Source organism: Plecotus auritus (genome assembly GCF_963455305.1).
Source record: "Plecotus auritus genome assembly, chromosome: 8".
Lineage (NCBI taxonomy): Eukaryota > Metazoa > Chordata > Mammalia > Chiroptera > Vespertilionidae > Plecotus > Plecotus auritus.
Genome location: NC_137782.1, coordinates 65,082,388 through 65,108,412, shown reverse-complemented (window position 1 = coordinate 65,108,412; position 26,025 = coordinate 65,082,388). Strand labels below are relative to the sequence as shown.

The 26,025-nt window shown below is 51.7% G+C and overlaps 2 protein-coding genes across 4 annotated transcripts; both read right to left on the bottom strand.

Moving 5' to 3' along the window:
- Nucleotides 1–504: 504 nt before the first annotated feature.
- NRSN2 (neurensin 2) lies at nucleotides 505–24,277 on the bottom strand. 3 transcript variants are annotated; one of them, XM_080685669.1, is made up of 3 exons: nucleotides 24,139–24,277; nucleotides 4,066–4,260; nucleotides 505–2,393 (listed from the first exon to the last, which is right to left on the bottom strand). In XM_080685669.1, exons 2-3 carry the CDS (start codon nucleotides 4,249–4,251, stop codon nucleotides 1,968–1,970), a joined length of 612 nt encoding a protein of 203 aa, XP_080541795.1. In that variant the 5' UTR covers nucleotides 4,252–4,260; nucleotides 24,139–24,277; the 3' UTR covers nucleotides 505–1,967. The 3 variants fall into 3 exon arrangements, with proteins under 3 accessions (XP_080541795.1, XP_080541796.1, XP_080541794.1); XM_080685670.1 differs by lacking the exon at nucleotides 24,139–24,277 and adding an exon at nucleotides 22,018–22,040; XM_080685668.1 differs by lacking the exon at nucleotides 24,139–24,277 and adding an exon at nucleotides 6,707–7,161.
- Nucleotides 4,134–23,881, bottom strand: SOX12 (SRY-box transcription factor 12). Its single transcript, XM_080685667.1, has 2 exons — nucleotides 22,018–23,881; nucleotides 4,134–4,260 (listed from the first exon to the last, which is right to left on the bottom strand). The coding sequence occupies exon 1, from the start codon at nucleotides 23,024–23,026 to the stop codon at nucleotides 22,076–22,078; it is 951 nt and encodes a 316-aa protein (XP_080541793.1). The 5' UTR covers nucleotides 23,027–23,881; the 3' UTR covers nucleotides 4,134–4,260; nucleotides 22,018–22,075.
- Nucleotides 24,278–26,025: the final 1,748 nt, after the last annotated feature.

Sequence of the window (26,025 nt, the reverse complement as noted above, 5' to 3'; positions counted from 1 at the left end):
AGAGAGCAGTGTAGCTCAGTACATATGGAGCTTTTTCATCCTTTTACATAGTGTTCCAGTGTGTAACTGTGCCAGGATTTATTACTTAGTCCCCTATCAATGAACATCTAGGTTGTTTCCAAATGTTTTCTGTTACAAACAATGCTGCCAGAGGAGGGACAGGACCCAAGTTATGTGGAGCTTTAACCCCATAATGGGTTAGCTGTTCATATGGCTGGAAGAGATTCCATCCCTAAACTGTCCTTGCCCTCCTTCCCTCTCAGGGAAGGGGCAGTAGGTTGTCAAGATGGCTGAGAAATTTCCTTCCCATCCAGCAAGCATTTAAAATCTCCCCAGGAAGCCTAGGCAAATGGCTTCACTTCTCTGACCATGAGTTACCTAATCTGTAAAATGGAGATAATAATCTCCTTTCTTGTGAGAAGCAAATGAGAAATAATGGACTTAAGTGCCCAGCACACAAGACAGTCTCTTTCCTCCCTCCCCACACCCCAGTGGTCAGGAAGAAAAGAAGCAAAATCAGTATTACCCCAGCTGTTTATTGAATAGGAAGGTGGGATGGAAGAGGTGCAGAATGGGGAGACCATCTGGGGCACAAGAGCAGTAGGGCCTGCCTGGTGGGGGAAGACTGAGGATACCCATCCCCCCAAGGTGGCCTCAAGGCTGGTGGTGACAGGGAGCCCAGAGGGGAGGGGCGGGGTCCACGGAGGTCTCTTTCCAGCTGTCTTGGAGCTCCCCCTGGTGGCAGAGAACGGAGTTGATGCATCACAAGTGGGTGATGGTTTCTGTGGAGGGGGACTTTTTTTTTAATGTCTATCTCTTTTTCTTTCTTTTTTTAAAATATACTTTTATTGATTTCAGAGAGGAAGAGATAGATAGACAGACAGACAGAGAGAAACATCAATGATGAGAGAGAATCATTGATCAGCTGACTCCTGCACGCCCCCTACTGGGGATCGGGCCTACAACCTGGGCATGTGCCCTTGACTAGAATCAAACCCGGGACCCTTCAGTCCACAAGTGGACGCTTTATCCACTGAGCCAAACCAGCAAAGCTGTGGCTGTGTGGGGGACTTGAGGAACAAAGCCATCCTAGTTCTCCTGACCCCTGGCCCTTAGAGGCCATTTAAATGCGTTTTCAAAGTATTTTCTTAGCCACCTGGGACATCAGACTTCCAGCTGGTCTCTCTGGGCCGAGCCTGTCCCCAACCCCTGAGGTCCCAGGAAAGCCAGGAAGACGCAGGGCCCTGCTACAGCTATAGAACAAGAGCTGGTCCAGGAGGAGGCAGGAAACATGGAGCCTGCAGCCTGCCAGCCTCCCTCAGCCGCCTCATCTGTACACTGGAGCTAGTGATAGCCCAGGATGGGGTGGACGGGGAGGAAGGCGCTGATGCCAAAACGCATGAAGAAAACAGGGAGTAACTGTTTTTGCGCCATCCTAGACAGGAAGTCCAATGAGCATCTTTGACTCATCCTGAGGCATCCTGTGCAGCTGAGAGAGGGTGGGGTCAGTGGATGAGAATGACACCCACTTTTGCCTATAGAGGGTAATACTTACATCAGGAGAGATAGGAAAATCATGGAACTCGAGAATCTGGCCCAAACTCCTTTTACTTCAGAGGCAGGAACTGGTGGTCTGAACAGGTAAGGGGCGTGGCCACAGAGAGAAATGAGTGGGGACAGGTTGAGGGAGATGCTTTCTGCCCCTGAAGAGCCTAGGGAAGGAGGGGTGGTGGGGAGTTTTGAGTGGACTTGGGGAAGGTTGGCATCTTGGATGAGTTGGGCCCTGCCCCCTGGGAATGGGCATGAGAATGTGAGCTCCAGACTTCCTGACCTGGAGTTGAGCCTTTTGTAGGCTTAGACAGAGGGTCCCTGCTGAAAGGGAGACGTTAAGGAGACGATGGGGAATGGTGAAGAGGAGGAGGGGTCCAGTCTCTGGGTCTGGTGCCTCCTCCAGCTCTGTGGGCAGCTCAAGAGCTCCACTTCGGCTGGATGGTCTGTACGGAGGACTGCCCAAAGGCGCTGGTGGGCGGCGAGAAACAAGAATGGCCACTGGCATCACAGAAGATGGGGGAGAACTGCTGCTCTGACTCGTCCCCAAAGACCTCCACATGGCTGTCAACTTCAGTATCCAAAGGTTCTGCCTTGGTGTCCTGGCTCAGCCAGCCGGTCATGGCCCAGAACAGGCAGATGGCCAGCAGGACCCCGGCTGCCGCGCAGAGTGCCGTGCCTGCCAGGCGGCAGGTGCCCAGAGCCTGGTTGTAGTCAGCTGCCCGCTGATCCAACACCAGGAACTCGCCCTCTCCAATGCCCTCCAGCTTGGGGGGCACGGCATAGCCAGTGGTCAGGGCTGCCACACCCAGCAGCAGAAGCAGGGTCCCCGAGGACAGGCTGATCTGGAGAGAGGCAGACAGATTGGGAGGCAGTCAGCGTCAGTCGTGGGCCCTTAGGCCAAAGGATCCCTAGTGCACCTTGGATCCCAACTGGATTTAAAGGTAACCCCTTAATCCAACCTTAAGAGATGGGAATCACAGAGCACACTTGCTAGGATCTAACACTGTCATGTTCTATTTGGAATCTTGAGATTTCTTGATTAATTTCCTTCCCAGCTCCCACCTAGCAGTGGGTTTCCCTTGCCAACCTGAGTCCCCCTCCATCATTATTTGGGTCTTATCCCCAGTACCATCTACCCTCTATCCCTATGTCTCTGTCTGGTTAACTCCTACACATCCCTCAGATATCATCTCAAACCTCACCTCCTCAGGGAAGCCTTCCAGGACACCTCCGAACTGGGTCAAGTCACCTACCCTACACTCTGCAAATGCTCTGCCCATTCATTCTCCAGTGATTTCACCTTGGTGCACACTAGGATATGTACTTTGGTTACTATGTAAGTGATGTCGGCCTGCCCCATCACACTGAGAGCTATGAGAGCAGACTGTGTCCATTTTGGCTCACGAGGTGTCTTCCATGCCTAGCACAGTACTGGTACAGAGTCGTAGCCGACTGAACATTTGCAGAATAACTAAATGAACCACAGTTAGGAGCTCCTTGAGGATAGGAACCACGTCTTCTTCAGTTCTGTGTCCCCAAGAGCCTAGCACACTGCCTGGCACTTAGAAGATGCTTTAAAAAATGTAAAAAGGTACTGACTTTCCTGTAAATCTTCCCTGATCACCACAGGTGCTGAGAGCATGTCTTCTCCCAGCCTCCTCTGCACACCTGGCCTGAGGCTGTGATTCACTCTGCACAGGTTAGCACCTCAACTCTCTACTAGAGTAAAGCCTTTTGAAAGCAGAGGGGAGGGACTCTCTGCCTCAATCTTCTTATAGTGTTTATCAAAGAGCTATGCCCACTGTCAGGACTCTGCTCACTGCCACCTCCATACCTTTACCCACACAGTGGCCCCTGACTGACCACTCTACCTGGCTGATATGAATCAACTGTTTCTCTCACATCTTCCACTGCCCTGGAAACAGTACCCCACTAAATTGGGAAGCACAGTAATATTTCAGTGGGATGACCCCAACCCTGCCAGTCAGCATAAACGATCCCCCTGGCTACAATAATTAGTTCAGGCCTGGGCAAGTGACCCAGTCTGGGCCAATGCAATACTTGCCAGGACTTCTAGAAATAAAAAGCATTGTTTCTCTTCTGAAAGAAATACTAGAGGAAATTCTGATTTCCTTTGGATGGTGTGGAGTAGAAGATTGAGGGGCAGCATAGTAGCAGCCATTGGGGAACATGTGGGCAGAACCTGAAGCTAATAGGTTGCAAGGGTAGGGGTGGCATGGGAAGCCTGAAGACTAAGAGAAATCTTGAGTCCCTCAGTGTGATGGTTTGAACTGCTGGATCAAACTTTGCCTGAAGGCACACAGTCTCTGATTTCTTCTAGAAAATAAGCAGCATTTTCCCTTTATAGTTTAAACCCATCCGGGCTGGGTTTTCTATTGCTTGAACATGCAAGACTTTTAACTGCTACGCCATCCCTTTTCTTTCTATCCACTGAGTTCATCTTTTCCTGGAAGCCACAGGAAATCACCAGAGTTGCTCCTCCTCCAGCCTTACCTTCCAGCACAGTGAGGGCCAAGGTCGACGGGGACACAGAATAGGAGGCCCCTCAGGGTCATCACTGAGAGCGGTACCTGCACAGTCCTCATAGAAGAGGTGCAAGTAGGAGCGGACCCCATACCACTTGCCATCTTCCACATTGGGGCCTGGGCCACAGCCACAGGGACGGTCACAGTTCGGCATCCTGGAGTCCTGTGGGATAGGCAAGGTTCAGCGGACAGAGGGAAGGATCAGTGAGAGCTGCCTGTGGTGACCCTCCCAGGCTCCTGAATCTTTGTGTCCCATCCACTTCTCCCCTTTAAGACACCTCACACTCACAGCACAGCCTGGCCTTCTGGGATCCTGGCCTGGGTTTCCCTAGTATACAGTGAATGAGCCAGTGCACTGAAGGAATTAGCCCGGTGCCTGGCAATTGGAGGTGTCAATAAAGGTGTGTATTTGCTCTGGAGGCCACTCGTGGCTGGGGCTGTGGGTTCTGGAGCTTCACTGTCTGGACTGGAATCCCTGGTCCACCACTTCCTGGCTGTGTGACCGTAGACAAGTGCTTGCACTTTTCTAAGCCTTAGTGTCCTCACCTGTAAAACAGGGCTAATGATTACACCTGCTGTGTACAGTTATTGTGTCTTCTGGTAGCTGTTGTGCTTATTATTATTACTGTAATTTCTTTATTATTTTTTTTGTCCTGAACTTTTTGAGCTCCATATCTGGAGTGAGATGTCCTCATTCCCATCTTCTCTCAAAATCTCCCCCCTTGTAGAGTACTCGGGGGTATTGTCCTGGCTGCAGTCAGAGCTCCACAAACTGTAAGGCCTTAAAAGACCCCTCCCCAGGGCTGCCCCTCAGAAGGCAACAACTTCCAAGTCCCAAGGAATCTTGACTCTACAGGTGGTGAAAGTCGGGGGCCCTTGAGATTAGGGGCTCTTAAGTTCAACAGCTGTTAGAGTTCTAGAGAACCCTATCTAAGAACCCCTCTTCTCACAAATGGAGACACTGAGGTTTCAGAATGAAAGGTACTTATCCACACACAGGTAGAACTAGAATCAAAGTCGGAGGTGGGGGCAGAGCTGGGGAGGCCTGCGCTCCTGCCCTCCCACATCCAAGGTTGGCCCTCAGCCCCTCTGAGCAGCTTCAGGCAAAATAAAGCAATAAGCTTACACTGAAGGGTAAGACAAATTTCCAGTCCTCTCTCGTTTCCAGTCGGATGTGGCCCTCAAATCCCAGCACATAGACATCAATACAGACACACAAACACCACAGAGACATACCCAGACAGGCACACATATCATACCACACAGAGACACATGCAGATAAACACACACAGCACAAAGAAACACACAAAAACATACAAACACACATAAACGGACAGAGACACAAGTACAGACAGCCACAGTGTGTGTTGCGGGTGTTTCTTGGAGTCCCCACGGATCCATACAAGTCACAGGGGTGCTGTGGTTAAAGCCTGTCTATAAATTGCAGCTCTTCACAGCCCTTACCAACAATTCAGGCGAAAAAGAGGGGAAAGAGAAAAAGAAAAAAATAGACAGAGAATGGGGAAAAGCTGAGAAAGAGGGCGAGAGATCTGGAGGGCGGGCGGGGCGGAGCTTGGAGGGGGCGTGGCCACTGCGGGACCCGCCGCGGGTGGGAAAATGAATGGGGTCCGCGGGACAGTACGAGTTAGTGCAGCGACCATTAATTGAAGACCCTAAGGGAGAGGGCAGGGAGAGGATTCAGGGATGCTTGGCCTGGGTTAGCTCCTCCCCTGCAGCTAACTGTCCTCCTCCCCCAAATATACTTAATCACTGAATCCTGCTGTCCTAGGAGTAGGAAGGTGACCTTGACGCTGTCTTCCCGTCGGCCTCCCCCGCCCCTCCTATTCTTGGGTTGCTGGGAGGCGGTCTGGCGGTCTGGGGGTCTGGAGGTGGGAGGGAAAGGATGCTGAGGACACCGCGTGTATCCGGGACGAGGGTTGCCATAGAAACTTCTGGGGAGGGGGCAGGAGCTCTTAGCAAGGGATCAGGAAGAAGAGGGGGCTCCAGGGTGCGAGGGGGGAGACTGCGGCGGAGTAGGCGCTCGGGGGGAAGGCGCGCGGGAAGGTGACATGCGCGAGGGCCGGAAGATGGATGGAGTCTCTCTTCTTTGCGCGGCCTCACTCAGTTCTTCCCAGAGCCCCAGGCCCGCCCACTCCAGCGTCCGCACGGCTGAGGGCTCGAGAGGGGGCGCCCTCCTCCGGGCGAGGCCAGGGAAATCAGGCCAACTCCCCCGCCCCCACAGCACCACTGTTTCTGGCCCGCCCGCCCGCCCATCCCCGGGCCGAGATTCACTGCCTCCTTTCCCTGGGAGGTAAACTGAGTCGGGGCGGGAGGGCGATGGGATTTCAGTTGAGGGGTGTGCGGGTCATGTCCTTGGAAGCCTCCGCCCAGAGGGGTCTCGGGCGCGGGAGCTGGAGCGGTCACTGCCTGGCTGCTTCCCCGACACATCCCCTCCCAAAGTCCGAGGCACATCAGGGCTTAGGCGCTGCCGCCCTGCCTGACGCGGGGCACAGCCTGAGCTGGGGATGCGGGCAGGGGTGGGGGCTCTCCGGAACCCCGGAGAGGCCGGGGTGGGGGTCGGGCCGCGCGCGGAGCAGGGCTGAGCTCACCTCTGCCTGCTGTCAGCCAAGCGGAGTCGGAGCGCGAGCTGAGCTAAAGCGGGTTCGGTCGGTCGCGCCTGCGCCGCAGTCGGAGGTGGGGTGATGCTGGGGTGAGGAACCCCCACTCTCCCCCCCACTCCAGCAAGGGCCGGCTCTGCAGATTGCGGACCCCTGCCCGATCACCAGCCCCTGTCCCCTTCCAGGGTTCCCTTCTCTGAGATTCCAGGCCCTTCACAGAGACCGCACCACATCCTGGACCACACCCCTCACACAGTCCCCTCAAACTCCTCACCCGACTTTCCAATCACTCCCTCTCAGTGAACCCTTGCCCTCACTGAGCCTTCATCTCTTCACTGTCTTCTCAGTCCCTCTCCCAGGCTCATCCCCTCTGGGAGCCCTCACTCACCCCCGTATACAAACGCTCATCTTCTACCTGAGCCCCCCACGCCTCTCTCCCCGCCCCCACCCATCATTGAGCCTCACCTCTCTCACTGGGTCCCTAACAGGAATTACCTTCCTCTTATACCAGGGCCCCTTATCTTTTTCCCTCTTTGAGTCCCTACCCCTGGCTAGGGATCAGGCCCCCCCCCCCAAATCTTGAAAAGGGAGTTGGGGTTGGGGAGGAGGTGTTAGAAGGGAAGGAGCCAATGAGACAGCCTCCTTCCTTCTCTCCGAACCGCCCCCCCACCCTGGTTCTGCCCTGGGCGGTGTGTGCCTATAGCCCATGTCCCTGGAGAGCCAGCTTTTGCCAAGCAAAGGCTTGTTTGCATCATTCCTTGTTATGTGGCTGCAGCCTTGGTTTTGTCCCACATTTGCTGTGTGGCCTTGGGAGCATCACCACACCGCTGGGAGCTCCATCAGCTCCATCAGGCACCACTGCACAAACATGTCTCCACATCTTGAGCACCCATTCTGTCTCTCCCTACACTATGGGCGCAGGGATGAGTGAGCTCTGCACATCTCCTTCGTTCACTATTGTATCCTGAGCCTCACATAGTGCTTGGCATTGAGTAGGCAGCTCAATAAATATTTTCTGAACACAGGCTAATAAGAATATCAAATATATAGGATGGGGCAAAAGCAGATTTACAGTTGTTCATATTAAAAATAATACAATAGGAGAGAAACCAAGATGGCGGCATAGGTAAACACCTAAACTGCTGCCTTGCACAACAATTTCAAAACTACAACTAAAAGACAAAACGGACATCTTCCAGAACCACAGGAAGGCTGGCTGAGTGGAAATTCTACAACTAGAAGGAAAGAGAAAATCACACTGAGACTCAGAGGAGCTGCAGGAGGCAGAGGTACTGAGACGTGCATGTGGAGAGGACTGGCAACTGAGTGCACGGTTGGCTTTCTCAAGTGGGAGGGAGACAAAAGCTCCCGGCTGCACTGAACTCCAGTTCCAGGCGAGACTCTGGGGACCCAGACTCATACAAGGTGAAACTGGACTGTCTGGCAGCGGGCAGAACTCGAGGGCGGCTTTCTCTCAGAGGTACTTGCAGTGATTACCACGGGAAACTGAGACACAGGGGCCTATTAGGGCAGGGCTGATGGGAAACCAATGCTGTCTGCTCCGCCCTGAGACTCCGCCCCATCCAAGCTGAGCACAGAGGCTTTTGCAAGCCTTGTCTCATAAGGGTGTCTCCAGCACAGAAGTTCTCCAGCATAGACACAGCTGATCCTCACAGCCAATTGGCCTGGAGGTCAATTCCTCCCAGTGATACCAACAACAATCAAGGCTTAACTACAATAAGACTGTGCACACAGCCCACAAAGGGCTGCACCAAGAGTGTCCACCTCAGGTAACTGGGGAGGCTGAGCCACTGGGCCCTATAGGACACCTAGCACACAAAGCCACTCTATCAACTCAGGGAAGCAGCCAAAATGCAAAGACAAAGAAACAGGTCACAAATGACAGAAATGGAGGAAAACAAATGACTGGATATAGAGTTCAAAACCATGGTTATAAGGTTTTTCAAGAATTTCCTAGAAAAGGCCGATAAATTTAGCGAGACCCTCGAGGATATGAAAAAGGACCAACTAGAAATTAAACATACACTGATGGAAATAAAAAATATTATACAGAGATCTAACAGTAGACTAGAGGATCACAAGAATCAAGTCAAAGATTTGAAATACAAAGAAGCAAAAAACACTCAACTGGAAAAGAAAAAAGAATCCAAAAATATGAAGATAGTGTAAGGAGCCTCTTCAAGCGTACCAACATCAGAATTATGGGGGTGCCAGAAGAAGAGAGAGAGCAAGATACTGACAACCTATTGGAAGAAATAATGACTGAAAACTTCCCCCACCTGGTGACAGAAATAGACTTACAAGTCCAGGAAGCACACAGAACCCCAAACAAAAGGAATCCAAAGAGGACCACACCAAGACACATCATAATTAAAATGCCAAGAGCAAAAGACAAAGAGAGAATATTAAAAGCAGCAAGAGAAAAACAGTTAGTTACCTACAAGGGAGCACCTATACAACTGTCAGCTGATTTCTCAACAAAAACTATGCAGGCCAAACGGCAGTGGCAAGAAATATTCAAAGTGATGAATAGCAAGAACCTACAACCAAGATTACTCTACCCAGCAAAGCTATCATTCAGAATTGAAGGGCAGATAAAGAGCTTCACAGATAAGAAAAAGCTAAAGGAAGTTCATCACCACCAAACCAGTATTATATGAAATGCTGAAAGGTATTCTTTAAGAAGAGGAAGAAGAAAAAGGTAAAGATAAAAATTATGAACAACAAATACATATCTATCAACAAGTGAATCTAAAAATCAAGTGAATAAAAAAAATCTGATGAACAGAATAAACTGGTGAATATAATAGAATCAGGGGCATAGAAAGGGAGTGGACTGACAATTCTCGGGGGGAAAGGGGTGTGGCAGATGTGGGAAGAGACTGGACTAAAATCGTACACCTATGGATGAGGACAGTGGGGGGCGGTAAGGACAGAGGGTGGGGTGGGAACCAGGAGGAGGGGAGCTATGGGGGGGAAAAGAGGAACAACTGTAATAATCTGAACAATAAAGATTTATTAAATTAAAAAATAAAAATAATACAATAATTAATTAATAATAATATAAGAATAAACCCTGTGTTTTGTGTACTCATAACTGTAAACCTGCTTTTGCCCCATCCTGTACGATGCTCATTATGTGCAAAGGCTTGCCTGAGTGCTTCATAGGTATTACTTACTCATTTAGCTGTGTGAGAGAGAGAGAGAGAGAGATCCTGGAGCTCAAAATGATAGGCCTTGAGTGGAGAGGCAGGCCACATGAGATCTTTCAGGGTGTCATAAGGAGTTTAGGTCCTTGCAGAAGTGGAAAAGTCTAATGCCTCTTGAGCCAAAATAGAAAGAAATGATCTTTTAAAAGGTGCTGGACACAGTAAAATCTATTAATTCATTAAAATATTCCAAGACAAAGATAAGGTTAAGGCAGCGATTTTCAACTGGTGTACTGCAAGAATTTTTTAAAACATGCCATACCTGCCTGGCTGGTGTGACTCAGTGGTTGAACATTTACCCATGAACCAGGAGGTCACAGTTAGATTCCCAGTTAGGGCACATGCCTGGGTTGTGGGCTCAATCCCCAGTGAGGGGCATGTAGAGGGCAGCTGATCAATGATTCTCTCTCATCATTGATATTTCTCTCTCCCTCTCCCTTCCTCTCTGAAATCAATGAATATATATTTTTATTAATAAAAATATATTTTAAAAAATAATAAAGCAAACCTAAGCACTATGTATTGAAACATTGTGGGTGTGGTTTTAGTACATGGAACTGGCTAGAGTCAAATGGGTAAGATGACTAAATTATTATTATTACTAGAGGCCCGGTGCACAAAATTTGTGCACTCAGGTGGGGGGTCCCTCAGCCCAGCCTATGCCCTCTCGCAGTCTAGGATTCTTTAGAGAGAGTAGAAGGAGGGGGGGGGGAGAGAGAGAGAGAAACATCAATATGAGAGATCCACATTGATTGGTTGCCTCCCGCCGGTGCCTCAACTGGGGATTAAAACTGCAAACCAGGTATGTATGTGCCCTTGACCAGAAATGGAACCTGTGACACTTCGGTCCTCAGACCAACACTCTAAACACTGAGCCACACTGACCCAGGCTAAATTTTTGAGAGAATGCTTCTGTCAAAGAAATCACAAGCCTGGGATAAAAAGCTCATGGTTGTTTGAATCTCAAAACAATCCTAGCACTTAGGTCCATTAGCATGGCTACTATCTACACTAATAAAAGGGAAACATGCAAATTGACCATACCTTTGCTACACCCACCAGCCACGCACACCAGCCAATCAGGAGTGAGTATGCAAATTAACCCAACCAAGAAGGAGGCGGCCACGGAGCTGGAGCAAGCAGGAGGCTTGGGTTGCCCCCAGTGATGGAGGAAGCCAAGCTTCTGCCCACCCTGGCCAGCCCTGGCCTCTGCTCAAGGCTAAAAAGTTTCAATTATAGAAGATAAATAAATCCCAGATATGTGCTTCCAGCTGGCCCTGGCCTCCGTTCAAGGAGGTGCTAAAAAAAATAAATAAATAAAAGGAGGGGCTGGCAGCTTGGGTCGGCTGGGGGTGATCAGGCCAGGATGGGACGGCAGTTGTGGGTGATCAGGCTGGTGGGGGGTGGGGCCGTTGGGGGCAAGCAAACCAGCAGGGGGGCCAGTTGGGGGTGAGCAGGCCATCAGTGGGGGTCAGTTGGAGGTGATCAGGACAGCGGGGGGGGGGGGGCAGTTTGGAGTGAGCAGGCCAGCAGGGGGGGCAGTTGGGGGTGAGCAGGCCAGTGGGGAGGTAAGGTGGGGGCAAGCAGGCCAGCAGGGGGCGCAGTTGGGGGTGAGCAGGCTGGCACGGGGGGCATTTGGGGGTGATCAGGCTGGTGGGGGGGGGATTTGGGGGCAAGCAGGCCGGCGGCAGGGGGCAGTTGAGGGCGAGCAGGCCAGCAGGCAGAGTGGTTAGGGGCAATCAGGCAGGCAGGCAGGCAGGTGAGCGGTTAGCAGCCAGCAGTCCCAGATTTCAAGAGGGATGTCCAACTGCCGGTTTAGGCCCGATCCCTGTAAACCAGCAGTAGGACATCTTTTGAGGGGTCCAAGATTGGAGAGGTTGCAGGCTGGGCTGAGGGACACCCCCCTCCCCATGCACAAATTTTGTGTACTGGGCCACTAGTACAAAAAATAAAAAAGCAAAACCAGCCCTGGCCAATTTGATTCAGTGGATAGAGAGCGTCAGCCTGTAGACCAAAGGGTCCTGGCTTTGATTCCAGTCAGGGGTAGGTCCCTTGGTTGCAGGTTCCTCCCTGGCCTGGGCCCTGGTCAGGGCTCATGCAAAAGGCAACCAATTGATGTGTTTCTCTCACATCGATGTTTCTCTCTGTCTTTCCCTCTCTCTTCCACTCTCCCTGAAAATCCATGGAAAAATATCGTTGAGTGAGTATTAACAAAAAACAAAAACAACAAATAAAAAGCAAAACCAGAAAATGACAAGCGTTGGTGAGGACGTGGAGAAATTGGAACCCTTGTGTAATGTTAGTGAGAATGTAAAATGGTGTAGCTGCTATGGAAAACACTATGGCAATTCCTTGAAAAATAAAATTACCATATGACCCAGCAATTCCACTTCTGAGTATACATTTAAAAGAAATAAAATCAGGGTATCTTGAAGAGATATTTGTACACCATACTTATAGCAGCATTACTCACCAGTCTTAATGTGGAAGCAACCCAAATTTCCATTCTATGGATAAACAAAATGTGATCCTATATAATAAAACCCTAATATGCAAATCAACTGAACAGCAAAACGACCAGTTACTATGACGCACACTGACCACCAGGGGGCAGACGCTCAACACAGGAGCTGCCCCCTGGTGGTCAGTGTGCTCCCACAGGGGGAGCACCGCTCAGCCAGAAGCCAGGCTTGTGGCTGGTGAGCGCAGCGGCAGTGGCAGGAGCCTCTCCAGCCTTTCACGGCAGCGCTAAGGACCCTTTGGGGGATGTCCAACTGCGCTTTTGCTGGCAGCAGGCCTAAGCCGAAGTTGGACATCACCCGAGGGGTCCTGGACTGGGAGCACGAATGTTGTGCACTGGGCCTCTAGTATATACATACAACAGAATATTATTTAGCCTTGAAAAGAAAGGAAATTTTGACACATGCTACAACATGGATGCACCTTGAGGACATTATGTTAAGTGAAGTGAGATAGTCACAAAAAGACAAATAATGTAAATTCTACTTATATGAGGTACCTAAAATAGTTAAATTATAAAGTCAGAAAATAGAATGGTTTTTGCCAGGAGCTGGGGGGAAGGGGAAAGGAAGAGTTTTTTAATGGGTACAGAGTTTCAGTTTTGCAAGATAAAAAGAGTTCTGAAGATGGATGGTAGTGATGGTTGCACAATCATGGACTACTTGCCACTGATCTCTGTACCTAAAAATGGTTAAGGTGCTAAATGTCATGTTATTTACCACAAATTTTAAGCATCAAAATATTAAAAGAAGGAGGAGGAGAAAAGGAGATCATCCTAAGGTTCTCCAAAGTGTATAGGCAGGAAGTGGAAGGAAAATGCTGTGGGCCCCCAGGATCACAGGCAGCTCTGGGTCCAGTTGCCTTCCAGTCCATTCCTCGCTCTTTCCCTGCTCAGGCTGCATTTCCCATCCACCCTTGTCAGCGGGCATCCAGCTGAGCTCAGACATGAGGAAGAGGCAGGATAGGAGGTTGACAAGAAAAAGGGAGAAGCCACGATTTTTCTGCCCTTCTTCCTCAGCTTCTCTAGTTCCCCTGATACAACCACCTCATCTAAAATAGCGGCCCCTCCTCACACTTTATCCCCTTCATCACATGACATTATTATATACTAGTGACCCGGTGCACAAAATTCATGCACGGGGGGCAGTGTCCCTCAGCCTGGCCTGCACCCTCTCCAATCTGGGACCCCTTGGGGGATGTCCAACTGCTGGTCCCTGTGGGATCGGGCCTAAACTGGCAGTTGAACATCCCTCTTGCAATCCAGGACTGCTGGCTCCTAACCACTCACCTGCCTGCCTGATTGATTGCCCCTAACCACTCTGCCTGCCAGCCTGCTCGCCCCCAACTGACCCCCCCCCACCAGCCTGATCACCCCCAACTGCCCTCCCCTCCTGGCCTGATCGCCCCTAACCGCCTCTGCCTTGGCCCCGCCACCATGACTTTGTCCAGAAGGAGATCCAGAAGGTCTCCCGGAAGGTCTCCTGGTCTAATTAGCATATTACCCTTTTATTAGTATAGATATTTAAGTGTTGATATATTGTGTGTTTTCATTCACTAGCATGTAAAGCTTCATAAAGGCAAGGACTATGTCTGTTTTGCTCACTGAAGAATTCCCAATCCTTAAGACAGTGCCTAGAACAGAGCAGGCACTCAGTAAAGATTTGTTGAAAGAGTGAATAAATTTAGCAGTTGAATAAAATACACACAAAAGAAGGGAGAAAGTCCTGACTGGTTTGGCTCAGTGGATAGAGTGTCGGCCTGCGGACTGAAGGGTCCCAGGTTCGATTCCAGTCAAGGGCATGTACCTTGGTTGCAAGCACATCCCCAGTGTAAAAAATCAAATATATAAAAAAAAAATGTTTACCTTTGTATGCATATACCATAATTTATTTAAGCAGAAGCTGACCTTTTAAAAAGTCGTAAATACTAAATACTGGGGTGATCACACAGAGAAAATATACATATGAACAGCCATTAACAGAGTAAATTAAAAAAAAAAAAGAAGAAGAAGAAGAAGAAGGGGGAAAGCCCTAAGGAATACCTGACAGGTATTCATAAACTGCATTAAAAGCAGCGAGGTTAGGTAACTTAAGTCACACAGTAAATCCTTTAATGACCTCAAACCCAGACTTCTTTCCATTCTGGGTTGGTATCCAGGTTTCTAAAAAGATCCTTAGTGTAAGTTATTTTTTGGATAGAAGAAGCAGAACTTGACATTCATTTAGTTAACAGGAAATCCTGAAAACAACTGAGAGTGAAAAATTAAGTTGCTAAGAAACCTCCGAGGATTGGGGAGAGGGTTGGCATTCATTGCTAGGCAACCTGGAAAAAGCTAGACAGGCAGGTTTGTCTATAAACACCTTCCTCCCACCCTTTCATAGGCTCCTACAGTGCCGGGCTGGGAATGCGCTTAAAGACCTCTAGTCCAACCACCTAGCTACAGATGGGGACACTAAGGCTCCAAAAGGCAATGTGATTGGCCCAAAGTTGCTCCAATTTCTCAACAAGAGCAAAGGCAAATGGTATGAGAGGCCATTGTCATGGAGAGTGGCCTGGCATGGCTGAGGCAGTTTTAGAGCAGAGATGGTAGCTGAAGAAGAGTCTATAAAACACACTGCAAAAGGCCTTGAATACCAGGTCAAGAACTTTAGCCATTACCCTGAAGGTGGTGAATGTAGTGGGGAGCCACCGAAAGGTTTTCCATGATGGTCAGATTGGTGTTTTCAAAAGACCCCTTGGGTTTCAGTGTGGAGACTCTGGAGAAAGTCCAAATGTCTTCAAGGGCCTTCATGCTCTTGCCAGTCTATCTACTCTCTCCCAACCACTCCTCCAGCCACAGCCAACTTCTTCCCATGTCAGCCTCTCTGGATGAGTCTTCCCACTTGCCTTTACTGGTGTCTGGAAAGCTTTTTTCCTTCATCTGAATCACCTCATCCTACTGTTCTAATTGCTGCCCCAAACTCAGTAGTGTGAATAACCACCATTCATTATGCTCATGAGCACTATGGGTCAGGGACTGAAACAGGGCAAGAGGGGGTGGCTTTTCTCTGCTCCATGATGGCTGAGTCTCAGCTGGGAAGACTACAACAGCTGGGAATGACTTGAATGACAGGGGGCTGGAAACACCTGGAGGCTTCTTCACCTACATGTCTGGCCCCTGAGCAGGTGCCTGCATACCTAGAGCACCTGGTCTCCCCATGTGTCTAGGACTTCTTCCCCACATGATGGTCTTAGGGTCATTGGGCTTCTCACATGGTAGTTGGGTGTGACCGAATCTTGGAAACGTACAGCATCATGCCACTGTATCCTATTGGTTACAAGTGGATCACAAAGGCCAGCCCAGATTCAAAGGGAAGGACATTCATGGAAGGAATGTCAACAAACTTGTGGCCATATTCTAAAACCACAACTTACTGAGGTCTCACAGTTTCAATATCCTGGAGGGGAAAAATACGTATTTTTTAAAAAATTAAAAAAATATATCCCAGAGGAGGTGACCTGACCACACTCTGTTCCATGTCTGGACTAAGTGCCTCCTCTGTGTTCCCCAGCCCTGCTGTCCATCTCCACCAGTGCATTCCTATCCCTGTGTTTATGTATCTTTCTCCTCCTCAGATCTGTCTTTTTCATCTTTGTATGTCCAGAGTCTGGCATAAGTAACTTCTTAACAAATGTCTGTTGAATGGGTGAGTGAATGAGAGATTGAATGACCTACGGCACAGAGTCCAACGCAGAAGTCATTCCTTCCTCGTGAAATTTACATATTAATTGAAAAGACAGACACCCGAAACCTCTATGTTCATGTTGACCAATGTCACCCCAATAAATTTAATCTAAAAAATAATTGGAAAGGTACAAAATAAAAACTATATGTGATAAATGCTATTAAGAAAAATAAAGCAAAGGAGATATTATAAGGGGTGGTGGTGATACTTTGTATAAATGGTTGAGGAAGACCTTTTTGAGGTAATGACATTGGAGCTGAGACATGAAGAAAGTGAGGGAGTGTGTCATGTAAATATTTTGGAGAAGAGCATTTCAAGCGGAGTGAACAGCATGTACAAAGGGCCTGAAGTGGGTGGATGTGTGCTTGGCCGTTTTGGGGAACAGCAAGGAAGTCAGTACGGCTAGAGCATGGTGAGAAAAGGAAAAGGCAGTTGGAAATAAGTACCAGGATGAGCCACAGCCAGATCACACAGGGCTTTAGAGGACATGCTGAGGACTTTGGCTTTGAGCCTGAATGAGATGGAGACCATCAGAGAGTGTTGAGCAGAGGGAGGACATGGTCTGATTTACAGTTTAACCAGATCCCTTTAGCTGATGTGTGGACAGTAAGACTGTGAACAGGGCAAAGGAGAAAGCAGAGTCCAGGGAGGAGGTCCGTACAGGATCCAGAGAGGATAGGAGGCAGGACCGGCAGGGTGGCCATGACAGAGGCGAGAAGTGCTAGGACACAGGACACATGTTGAAGGTAGAGCCAAGGGATCTGACACCATGAGAAGAAAAGGAGCCAAGCGACAGAGAGGTTTTTGGCCTGTAAGTGATATTTGAAAATGTGGGTGGGACTAGCGAGCAGGCTTGGGAGCTTTGTGGAAACAAAAATTTACTTTCAGACATGCCAAGTTTGGGGGACCAATTAGATATCCCAGTGGAGATAACAAGAAGGCAGCTAGACAGACAAGTCTGGAAATGTTGGGATGGAGATACAAACCTGAGAACCCACAGCTGAGATAAGCAGAATTCTAAGATGGCCCCCAAGATTCCTACCCGGTGCTGTGCATGCCTGGCATAAGCTCTTCCCCAGTGTGGGCGAGACCAGAGCGCATCATAACCGTCAGTCTCGTGATTAGGTTAAAACAGCAAAGGTGAAGGGATTTTGCAGTTGTGACTCGGGTCCCAAATTATTTGTTTTTTAATTCATCAAAGGGTCCATTTTTCTCCGTAGCGTGATTGAATCAAGCACGTCCTTTAAAAGAGAGCCTTGCTTGAGTCAAGGGACTGGAAGCTGAGATTCTCCTGCTGACCTTGACAAAAGCAGCTGCCATGCTGTGAGAAGGCCTGTGAAGAAAGAAACTGTGAGCACCGGCTCTTAGGAATCAAGCATGGCCCCAGGTGACAGCCAGGAAGAAGACAGGGACCCCATTCTTAAACACAAGGGACTGAGTTCTGCCCACCAGCACAGAATTTGGAAGAGATGCTGAGCTCCAGAAAGGAATGCAGCCCAGCCAACACCTTCACTGCAGCCTTGTGAGATCCTGAGCAGAGAACCGTGCTAAGACATACCTGGCCTCCTGTGAAACAACAAACACGTTGTCTTAGCTGCTAAATTTCGGCAATTTGTTATGTAGCAATAGATAACCAACAAATCGGCGTGTAAGTGTCTTTAAGCCTTGGAACCAAAATGGCTCAAAGAACCCAGGCAAGGGACCTGAGTCAGTAACGGCATGAATGCAGTGAGCTGGGAGTTGGACACACCCCCAACTGCTTCCTACTCCTTTCAGCCACTAGGTGTCCCCAGAGTCCACACAAGTGGATCTCCCCACCTTTCCCAGGTCAGAATCCATTTCCTTCTGAAATGGAAGGAACCAAATAATGGTCTCGCCTCTATTCCTATCCCATCTCCTCCACTTTACGTATGAGGAAACTAAGGCCTGCAAAGGGAAAGAGCCTGGCCCAAGGCTGACACACTGTAAACTGCCAGGCATTTTACCCTCCCGCCCCCCTCCTCTCCGCCACCTCCCTGAGGATTCTGAAGGGCAAAGACTGATGACCGCCCTTTCTCAGCTTTGACCAGGAGAGGGGGTTCATATGAGAATGACATCAGCAGAGGGCTCTGGAGTGCCTTGTGGGCTGAAGCCGGAGTGTCTATGGGATGCCTACTGGAAAGAGTACAACCCTAAGGTTGGGGCTGTGTTGGTGGTGAGGTGAATAGACTCTTCCTGCCACCAACTCCCCAGGGGGTGGCAGGATCAGAGGTGCCAGACCAGGGTTGCTGAGCCAGCTACCCAATGCCCTTTGTCCAGCCCCTCGAATCCTCCATTGCAGACTGGGTTCTCCAGAAACAGACACAGAGACTGAATTTGGGGTGCAAAATATTTATTAGGGATAAACACCTGTGAAAAGAAAAGGGAGGAAGCAGGATTGGGTATAGTAAGTCAAATGGCACTGCAGGCCTGGCAAAGCCTCCCCCACCCTGGAGGGGCCTTGGGTGAGTGTGGGGGAGGGGCAGTACAAGTACTGTCTACCAGTCTGTCCCACCCTGAACCCAGATGGCCAGGCAGTCATACCTGATTTCACTCAGACACCAGACACAGGCAGCCCTGAATGAATGGCGCTCTGCAACTGGAGCGGACCCTCAAAGAGCTGACAGGGAGAGGCTCTCCGCTGACCAGACTTCCCACAGCTGGGGCAGTCCTTCTTTGAAGGGGGTTTTGGGGGACACCTGTCTCTTTCCACAGTTCCTTAGCTCTTTCTTATAGGACTTGGGGGGTGGGGTATCTTGTTTCCAATCAGAGAAGCCGAGAAACTGTCACTGTAATTTCTGCACTGCCCCAGACCACCTTTCTGTACACACCCAGCCCTCCCAAACTGTGCTCTAGGTCCCCCTTTAAATCACCTATGGGTATCCCAGTCCCCAAATACCCTCTCTAAATGAGGTCTGCACACTCGGCCTTGGTGCTTACTGGGGAAACAGGCTTTGTCCAACCTTAAGAATTCACAGGATCTGGTAGAGGAATAATTAAGGTGCAGGGGTGTCTGGGGGACAAAAGAATTTTGAAAGCCTTGGTCTGTTTCCAAAACACATGGCGAGATTCTCAAGGGTAGGGATCATTGTTGCTTACTGCTTTTCTTTACTCATTTAATAAATTTATACTTTGGGCCAATTATGTGCCAGACACTGGGAACACCACCACCACTCCAGGCTCCGAGCCATATGCAGTTTCAAATAGGGAGAGGTAGCACCCTGAAGTAACAGAGACCGACCCAAGATTTGGAGCCCTGTCTCTGATCTTGGTTGCTCTTCACCACTCTGACCCTGTTTCCTCCTCTGGACAAGGGAGTAATACAATTTCTGGAGCACCATGTTAAATGCTTCTCACTTTGAACTCCATTTCACCCTAGGAAGCAGGTACCACTATCATCCCCATATTAAACATATGGAAAGAAGAGTCAGGGTCAAGTGAATTTGCTCAAGGTCACACAGGTAATGGAGGTAGGCTTTGAGCCCAACACTGCTTCTTAATCCTCATTAAGATCAGGGTCAAATGGGCCCCCCTGGACCAGGTGTGTCTCACACATTTAATTTGCTCCACAAGGATTTAAAAATATGAGTCAGCTTTCATTTGGAAATTGAGATGATCATAAAAACAGCCACTTACCACTTTTTCTTGAAAAATCTAGCCATCTGGCCACTGTGGGCTGCAATCCTACAGGGTCAACTGACAGGATGTGAGCACCCTCTTCTCCCCGCAGTGGGTCATGAAGCCCATGTCCACCCAGACTCTCATTCATTTATGTTACCTGCCTTGCCCCTGCAGGAATGAGTTCGCCATCCTTATTAAAACCAGGGAGTCCTGAGATAGAGGGAGACAGGCTGGAGGGGCCAGATGCCTTGGCCTGGAACCCCCCAGCTCTTCCTGTATGGTGCTAAATCAAAAGACTTAAACCTGGCCAACTCTTTGGGAAGGGTTGAGGAAAGGCACAGACATGTAGAACCACAGGGCGAGGTAGGGGCAAATACACTTTATTCAGTCCTGGCATCAGACTGGCATTAAGTCCTGCTGTGGGTGCCAGTGCCCCAGATGGGAGGGATCCCTCCCCTCAGCTACTAGACTAGTTCTCCAAGACCACAGACAATGACATCTCTTCACTCACATGACGTTTTCTGGGTTTTTTTCATTGTCTTTTTGTTGTTTTACTTAAAAAAAGAAAGAGAAAGAGAGAGAGCGCGAGAAAAGGCCCAGAGCCGGAGCACCAAGCGTAAAGGAGGCAGCTGGTGGCTTTGTCAGCGACGGGAACGCGTGGGGCAGAGACCAGCAGAGACCCTGGGCAGGGGTCCCGGAGGACTCTGGGACCGTTTGTTCCTGAGATTTGTGTGTGTGAATGAGAGTGTGTGCACACCTGGGAGGGTGAACACACGCCGGTGAGATACAGGTAGTGAGGGCAAGGGGAGTCGGGGGAGGCCGGAGGGGCGGGGCTTGAGCCAAGAATTGGAGTAACAGGGGTAACATCAGGGGCAGGGTCCCGAAGGCACCCGAAACTGGACACAACTTCCTCCTACAGCAGCTCTATTCCTATTTTTCACGGAAAAACGGAGGCGCACAGGGCACACCTTCACTGCTCTGACCGCCCTTCAGTCTCACTGGCCCAGTCAATGGTCTCTCTCAAGTCAGCTGCTTAAAAACGAGGCTCTTCTTTAAAACGAGGCTCTTCTTGCCACTCCATCTGCTATCATGCCTCAGTCTCAACCCCTAGTAGCTTCGCGCCTCAATTTCTCCCACTGAATACGATCACCGTGGGCACAGAGGAGCTGGGGTGACAGAATGGGGCTGTGGGCTTGAGGAGGAGCCCAGGCTGGGAGTGTGCCCTGGAGTGACAGGGCACTTCCGGGGGAGGAGGGGAGCAGCAAGGACCCTGTCCCCAAACAGCTTGGTATGTGTCTTGGTTCTGAGTTTTCTTGGGTAGGTAGCCCCTTTTGTCTCCTGGTGAATTTCCAGAAAAAGACCCTACCCCCAATTCCCAGGTAGGAGAATGAAAGAAGTTTCTGGAAACCAAAATAGGCTGCAGAGGCATTCAAGCAGTCGGTGTGTGGGGGTGGGGGGAGGGGAGGAAGTTGCATGTGGGTCTGGGCGACCCCCCCGTAAGCGAAAGGGGGTTATGCCACTTGGGGCAGTTCCAAGTTCCAAACCAACACTTTCGGACCAGCTGGTCCCTTTCTCCCCCTTCTGAGTGCTCCTCCCATTAAGGCAGTAACGCCCCGTCGGGTTGAAAGGAAGCCGCAGCTCCCGAATCAAAATATTTCTCAGGATAGCTCCATACCCACCCCGCTTCTCCCCAGCGCTGGACAGAGGGACCAGCCCCCTCCTCCCAAGAAGCATTAAGCATACGCGAGAAGGGGGCGGGTCCCAGCGCTCCCGGAGAAAAAGGAGCGCGCCCCTCCCCCCGCCATGGAAGGGGAGGGGCCTGGGAGAAGAGCGCGCCCCCTCCAACAAGAGAGGAGGCGGGCTAGGAGAAGGCGGAGGGATCCCAGAGCAAGGGCAGGGGCGTGTCCTCCGGCCTCGAGGAAGGGCAAGTGCATAGTGGGGGAGGGGCACAGGTTTGTAGGAAAGGACGGGAGGTGTATCGGAGGGGGGCTGGCTGCTGGTGGCTGTGCAGGAGGGGGCAGGACGGGGAGGGGCTTGAATGTCAGGGAAAGGGTGGGGGTTGGGCTCTCTTGGGGTGTGTCTGCGGGGGAGGGGCATGTCTGGATTCGAGGGGGATGGGCACGTCTAGGAGGGGGGAGGCTGCGTGGGAGTTGGGGTGCCAGCCTCGGCCTCCGAGGGGCCCCAATACCTGATTCCTGTATGTAAACAGCTGGTTTGGGGGCTTGCGCGCCCCGCTGACGGTGGGCTCAGTAGGTGAAAACCAGGTCGGCGATGCTAGACGGGCGCCAGTCCCCCGCGATCATCTCGGTAACCTCGGGGGTGCAGTAGTCCGGGAACTCGAAGTGCGACGTGCCTGAGGGAGGCTGCAGGTCCGGGTCGCGGTCTAGGGCGCTGCAGTCCAGGCCGGCTGGGCACGGGGGCAGTTTGGACAGAAAGCCCAGCGTCTCCTCTCCGGTGGCCACCGTCTCTTCTTCGCCATCCTCCGCCGCCGCCGTTGTGTCCTCCTCCTCTTCCTCAGGCTCCTCGTCCTCCGACGGATTCGGGGAGGCGGTGGTGACAGCCGCCCCCTCGCCCGACGGCCCCTGGGCGCGCTCCGCTGGTCCCCGGGCAGCCCGCCCCGCCGGGACCATCTTCCACAGCTCCCGCCCGGGGGTCTCCACCAGGCGCACTTCTAGCAGCTCCTCGTCGTCGTCCTCTTCGTCGTCCTCGGGCGCCGCCGCGCCGCCCCCCAAAGGCCCTCCCGCCGCTCGGCGGCTCCCGCGGGCAGGCAGCTGCGGCCCGGACTTGAGCCGGCTGCCACCACCACCACCGCCGCCGGGGGGGCGGGGCCGCGCCTTGGCTGGCGCCCCCTTGCTCTTTTTGCGCGGCCGGTACTTGTAGTCCGGGTAATCCGCCATGTGCTTGAGGCGCAGCCGCTCCGCCTCCCGCACGAACGGGATCTTCTCCGAATCCTGCAGCAGCTGCCAGCGGCGGCCCAGGCGCTTGGAGATCTCGGCGTTGTGCATGTCGGGCCACTGGTGCATGATCTTCCGCCGTTCGTGTTGTGACCACACCATGAACGCGTTCATCGGTCTCTTAATGTGCCCGCTCGGGGTCTTGCACCAGCCGGGCTCACGCGCCCCATCTTCGGCCGGCCCGGGCCCCGGGGGCGGCGGCCCGCCGTCCCGTTTGGCCCGCGTACCCCGCTGCTGCACCATCGCGCCTGGGCCCGGGGCCGCTAGACGCCGCCGGGGGCCGTCCGCATCCTCCGCGGCTGAGGTGGGGGAGGAGGCAGCAGCGACGGAGGGGCGGCCCCGCCCCACAACTCGGCCCGGCCCCCGCGAGCTGAGGAGCGAGGAGCTGGGAGCTCGGGCCCAACGGACGGCGGGGGGAGGTCAGCGACTCAGTCTCAGGCGGGTTCGGCGCGCCCCCGCCGCCTCCCGCAAGTTGCGTCCCGCTGCACGCTGCACATTGTTTTGCGGGGGCGGAGGAATTGTACCCCCCGGACCCCCGCAGGCTCTCCTAGCAGCCTCCTGCTCAGCCGCGGCCCGCGCGCGCCGCTCCCCGCCCCGCCGCCTTCCAGTGTCTTTCTCCCCGCGCGGCCCCGCCGGCGCGCGCACCACCCCTCCCCCTCGCCGTCTGCGGGCCGCTGCGGCGCGCGCGGGGCCGCCCCGTGTAAACACCGAGGTGCCCGCTTGGGCTGCGGCCGGGCCACGCCTCGCGGTCGGGCGGCGCGTCACCCGTTGCTGGGCAGAGAACCCGGTATTTGCATCTCCCAATCGCTGGCTGCCAGTGCGGGGCGGGACTGGGCGGTCTCGCGTCTAGGATTGGGGGTGTCGGATGAGATCGGTTTCCTTTCTTAGATTGGGGACTGGAGGTGGGGGGGTGGGCGCCGATCGTGCTTCCCCTCTGGCTCCGAAAGCTTGTCCCCGCCCCGCCATGCCTTTGAAATTTTAGCTTATTCGATGACACCTGCTGCCAGGTAGGACCTCCGCCCTCTCCTCTCTCGGGGCGTCTTTTTGGACCGTCCCAGAACAGATTGTTGGGGAGCCTAGCTTAGAAAAGCTCCTTAAGGGAACAGACTCATCGTGCCATAGATGTAAGTCCCTGCCAGCACAGACAGGGTCCAGCTACTCGGCTCAACAAAATGCTTTTGGACCCAATGAACCCTCCCATATTTCTTGTTAGAGGCGCCAGTATATCCTGAGAAAGAAGGAAATATTACGCTCACTCGATGTACGGAACACTGAGGATGTGTGGACTAGGGCTCGAAACCCAGGCTCGAGGTCTTTCCTGCTCAGCGCACAAGGGCCCGGGGCACCTCGCCTACCAGCCAAATCCTGAGCAGGCGGACTTTCCGCTTTTCACAGTCCTCGGGTGAGGTTCGAGGATGTGTGGGTGCCGGATCACCAGGTCGCAGCACACATCGCAGCCCTTCTGCTGCGGGATAAGGGCGCGACGTACCTCTGAGGTCCGGACTGGCGAGCGCGTGCACAGGGGCGGAGCCAGACCAAGGGGCGTGGCGGGGACGCACGCTCGAGGCGCGTGGCGGGGAGGGGCTGCGCGCTCCCCGCTCACCACGTGTGAGCCCGCGCGGGCACTGCGGGGTGTGTGCTAACCCCGGGGGAGGTCACCTTCATGGCGACCCGCACTTGGGCGATGAGAGAAGGCGTTGAGGCCCAGCCTCTCGGAATCAGTCGCTGTTAGGGGTGGGAATTAGGGGCTCTAAAATGGCATTCTGCTGGGGCGTAGTGGGTGGGCACCATCCGGGCGAAGGGAACTTGTCTCCGGCAGTAGACCTCACCCTCCACTCCGCGGGTTGGGGCTGAGAGCCCAGCCCGAGGGTGTGGGGCGTGGAGGAGGGGTTGCTGTGCCGAAGCGGGCGGGGGCGGGACGATGCTCTGGGTGCCCTGGAGGGAAATTAGAGCATCGCGGGTGGGAGGGGTGACTCTTAAAGGCACAGGACACTCCAAAGGAGAAGGGCCTGCTCTCTACCAAATGCTTCCTCCGCTGACTTACTGGATGACGATGAAGTCATGCTATTCCCGAGTTTGAATATTCACAACGGCAGCCTGGCCGGTTCCATGCTCGATGGAGTCAGAATTACTGTATTCATATTTTGGTACCTCCTTTGCTTATCCTAAAATGGGGGGAAAGCAGTTTCTCTCTCATAAGGTTGTTTTACAAATTAAGTGGGATAATGGATGTAAATACAAACACATCCCTGCCTGACCCCCAGTAAAAGTATCAAAGAGTGTTCATGCGGAAAATAAAAGCTTTAAATATTTTTCTAACACTTTTCCACTTTTCCCATTTAATATTAATTTTATTTTTAAATGACATGATGGATACAGCCATCTTTTAAATGCTCAGGGCTTCTGAAATGTCTTACTCTGGTCCTGTAGCTGTTGTTGTTGTTGTTATTATTATTATTATTATTTACAAGCATACTGGCCTCCTGGATGTTCCTCAAAGACAGAAGGCTTGGACCCTTGTACAAGGGTATGGCCTTTGTACACACTGTGTCCTCTGCCCAGAAAATTTTTCACTCCCCACATGGCTGGACCATCTCGTTGTAGCCTCAGTTTAAATAGGACTGTCCAGAGAGGCCTGTCCCGACCACTCTCTATGTGGTCTCCTTTCTCTTCTTACTTTTTAAAATGTTTTTCTTATATATTCTCTAGCTTTATCAAAGTATCATGCTCTATGCAATATTCTGGTATTTACTTTCACGCTCATTATTATAGTGCTAAATTCATCTGCATTATCACACCTGTGTGGGGTACATTCATTTTCCTACTGTGGGATATACACGATTGGTGGAACTGATGCATAATCAGATTGGGGGAAGGAAAGGGACGGTGACTAGATGGGAGAGAGAATTTTATCTGGATGGTGGGTCCCATCTGGTGATTCTGAAATCACACCCCATTGGTTCATGTCTACATCTCCTGGAGTATAATCCTTAGCCCCCACCATCTGACTCTGAAATTCATTAGACTTTTCTCTTTGGTGGTGACCATATAATTTACCATAGAAGAGGACACTGTTAGTAATTATGCTGGAACAACAGAAATAAACTGTGACTGCCGGGGTAAAGGGGGAAGTCATCCTCACCTTATTGACTAAACTGTAGTGGATTCTCATCATTCTCAGAAGTCAAGAATGGAAATCCTAGGCAGGGCTTTAAACAATCAAAGCAACCAGGATGTTAAGT

Bases quoted from the DNA above. Each gene is read 5' to 3' on its own strand.
- NRSN2 (XM_080685669.1), bottom strand. From the start codon at position 4,251: ATGCCGAACTGTGACCGTCCCTGTGGCTGTGGCCCAGGCCCCAATGTG. The intron at 2,394-4,065 runs GTAAGGCTGGAG...GCCTCTCTCCAG, and splicing joins GGCCCTCACTGTGCTGGAAG to ATCAGCCTGTCCTCGGGGAC.
- SOX12 (XM_080685667.1), bottom strand. From the start codon at position 23,026: ATGGTGCAGCAGCGGGGTACGCGGGCCAAACGGGACGGCGGGCCGCCG.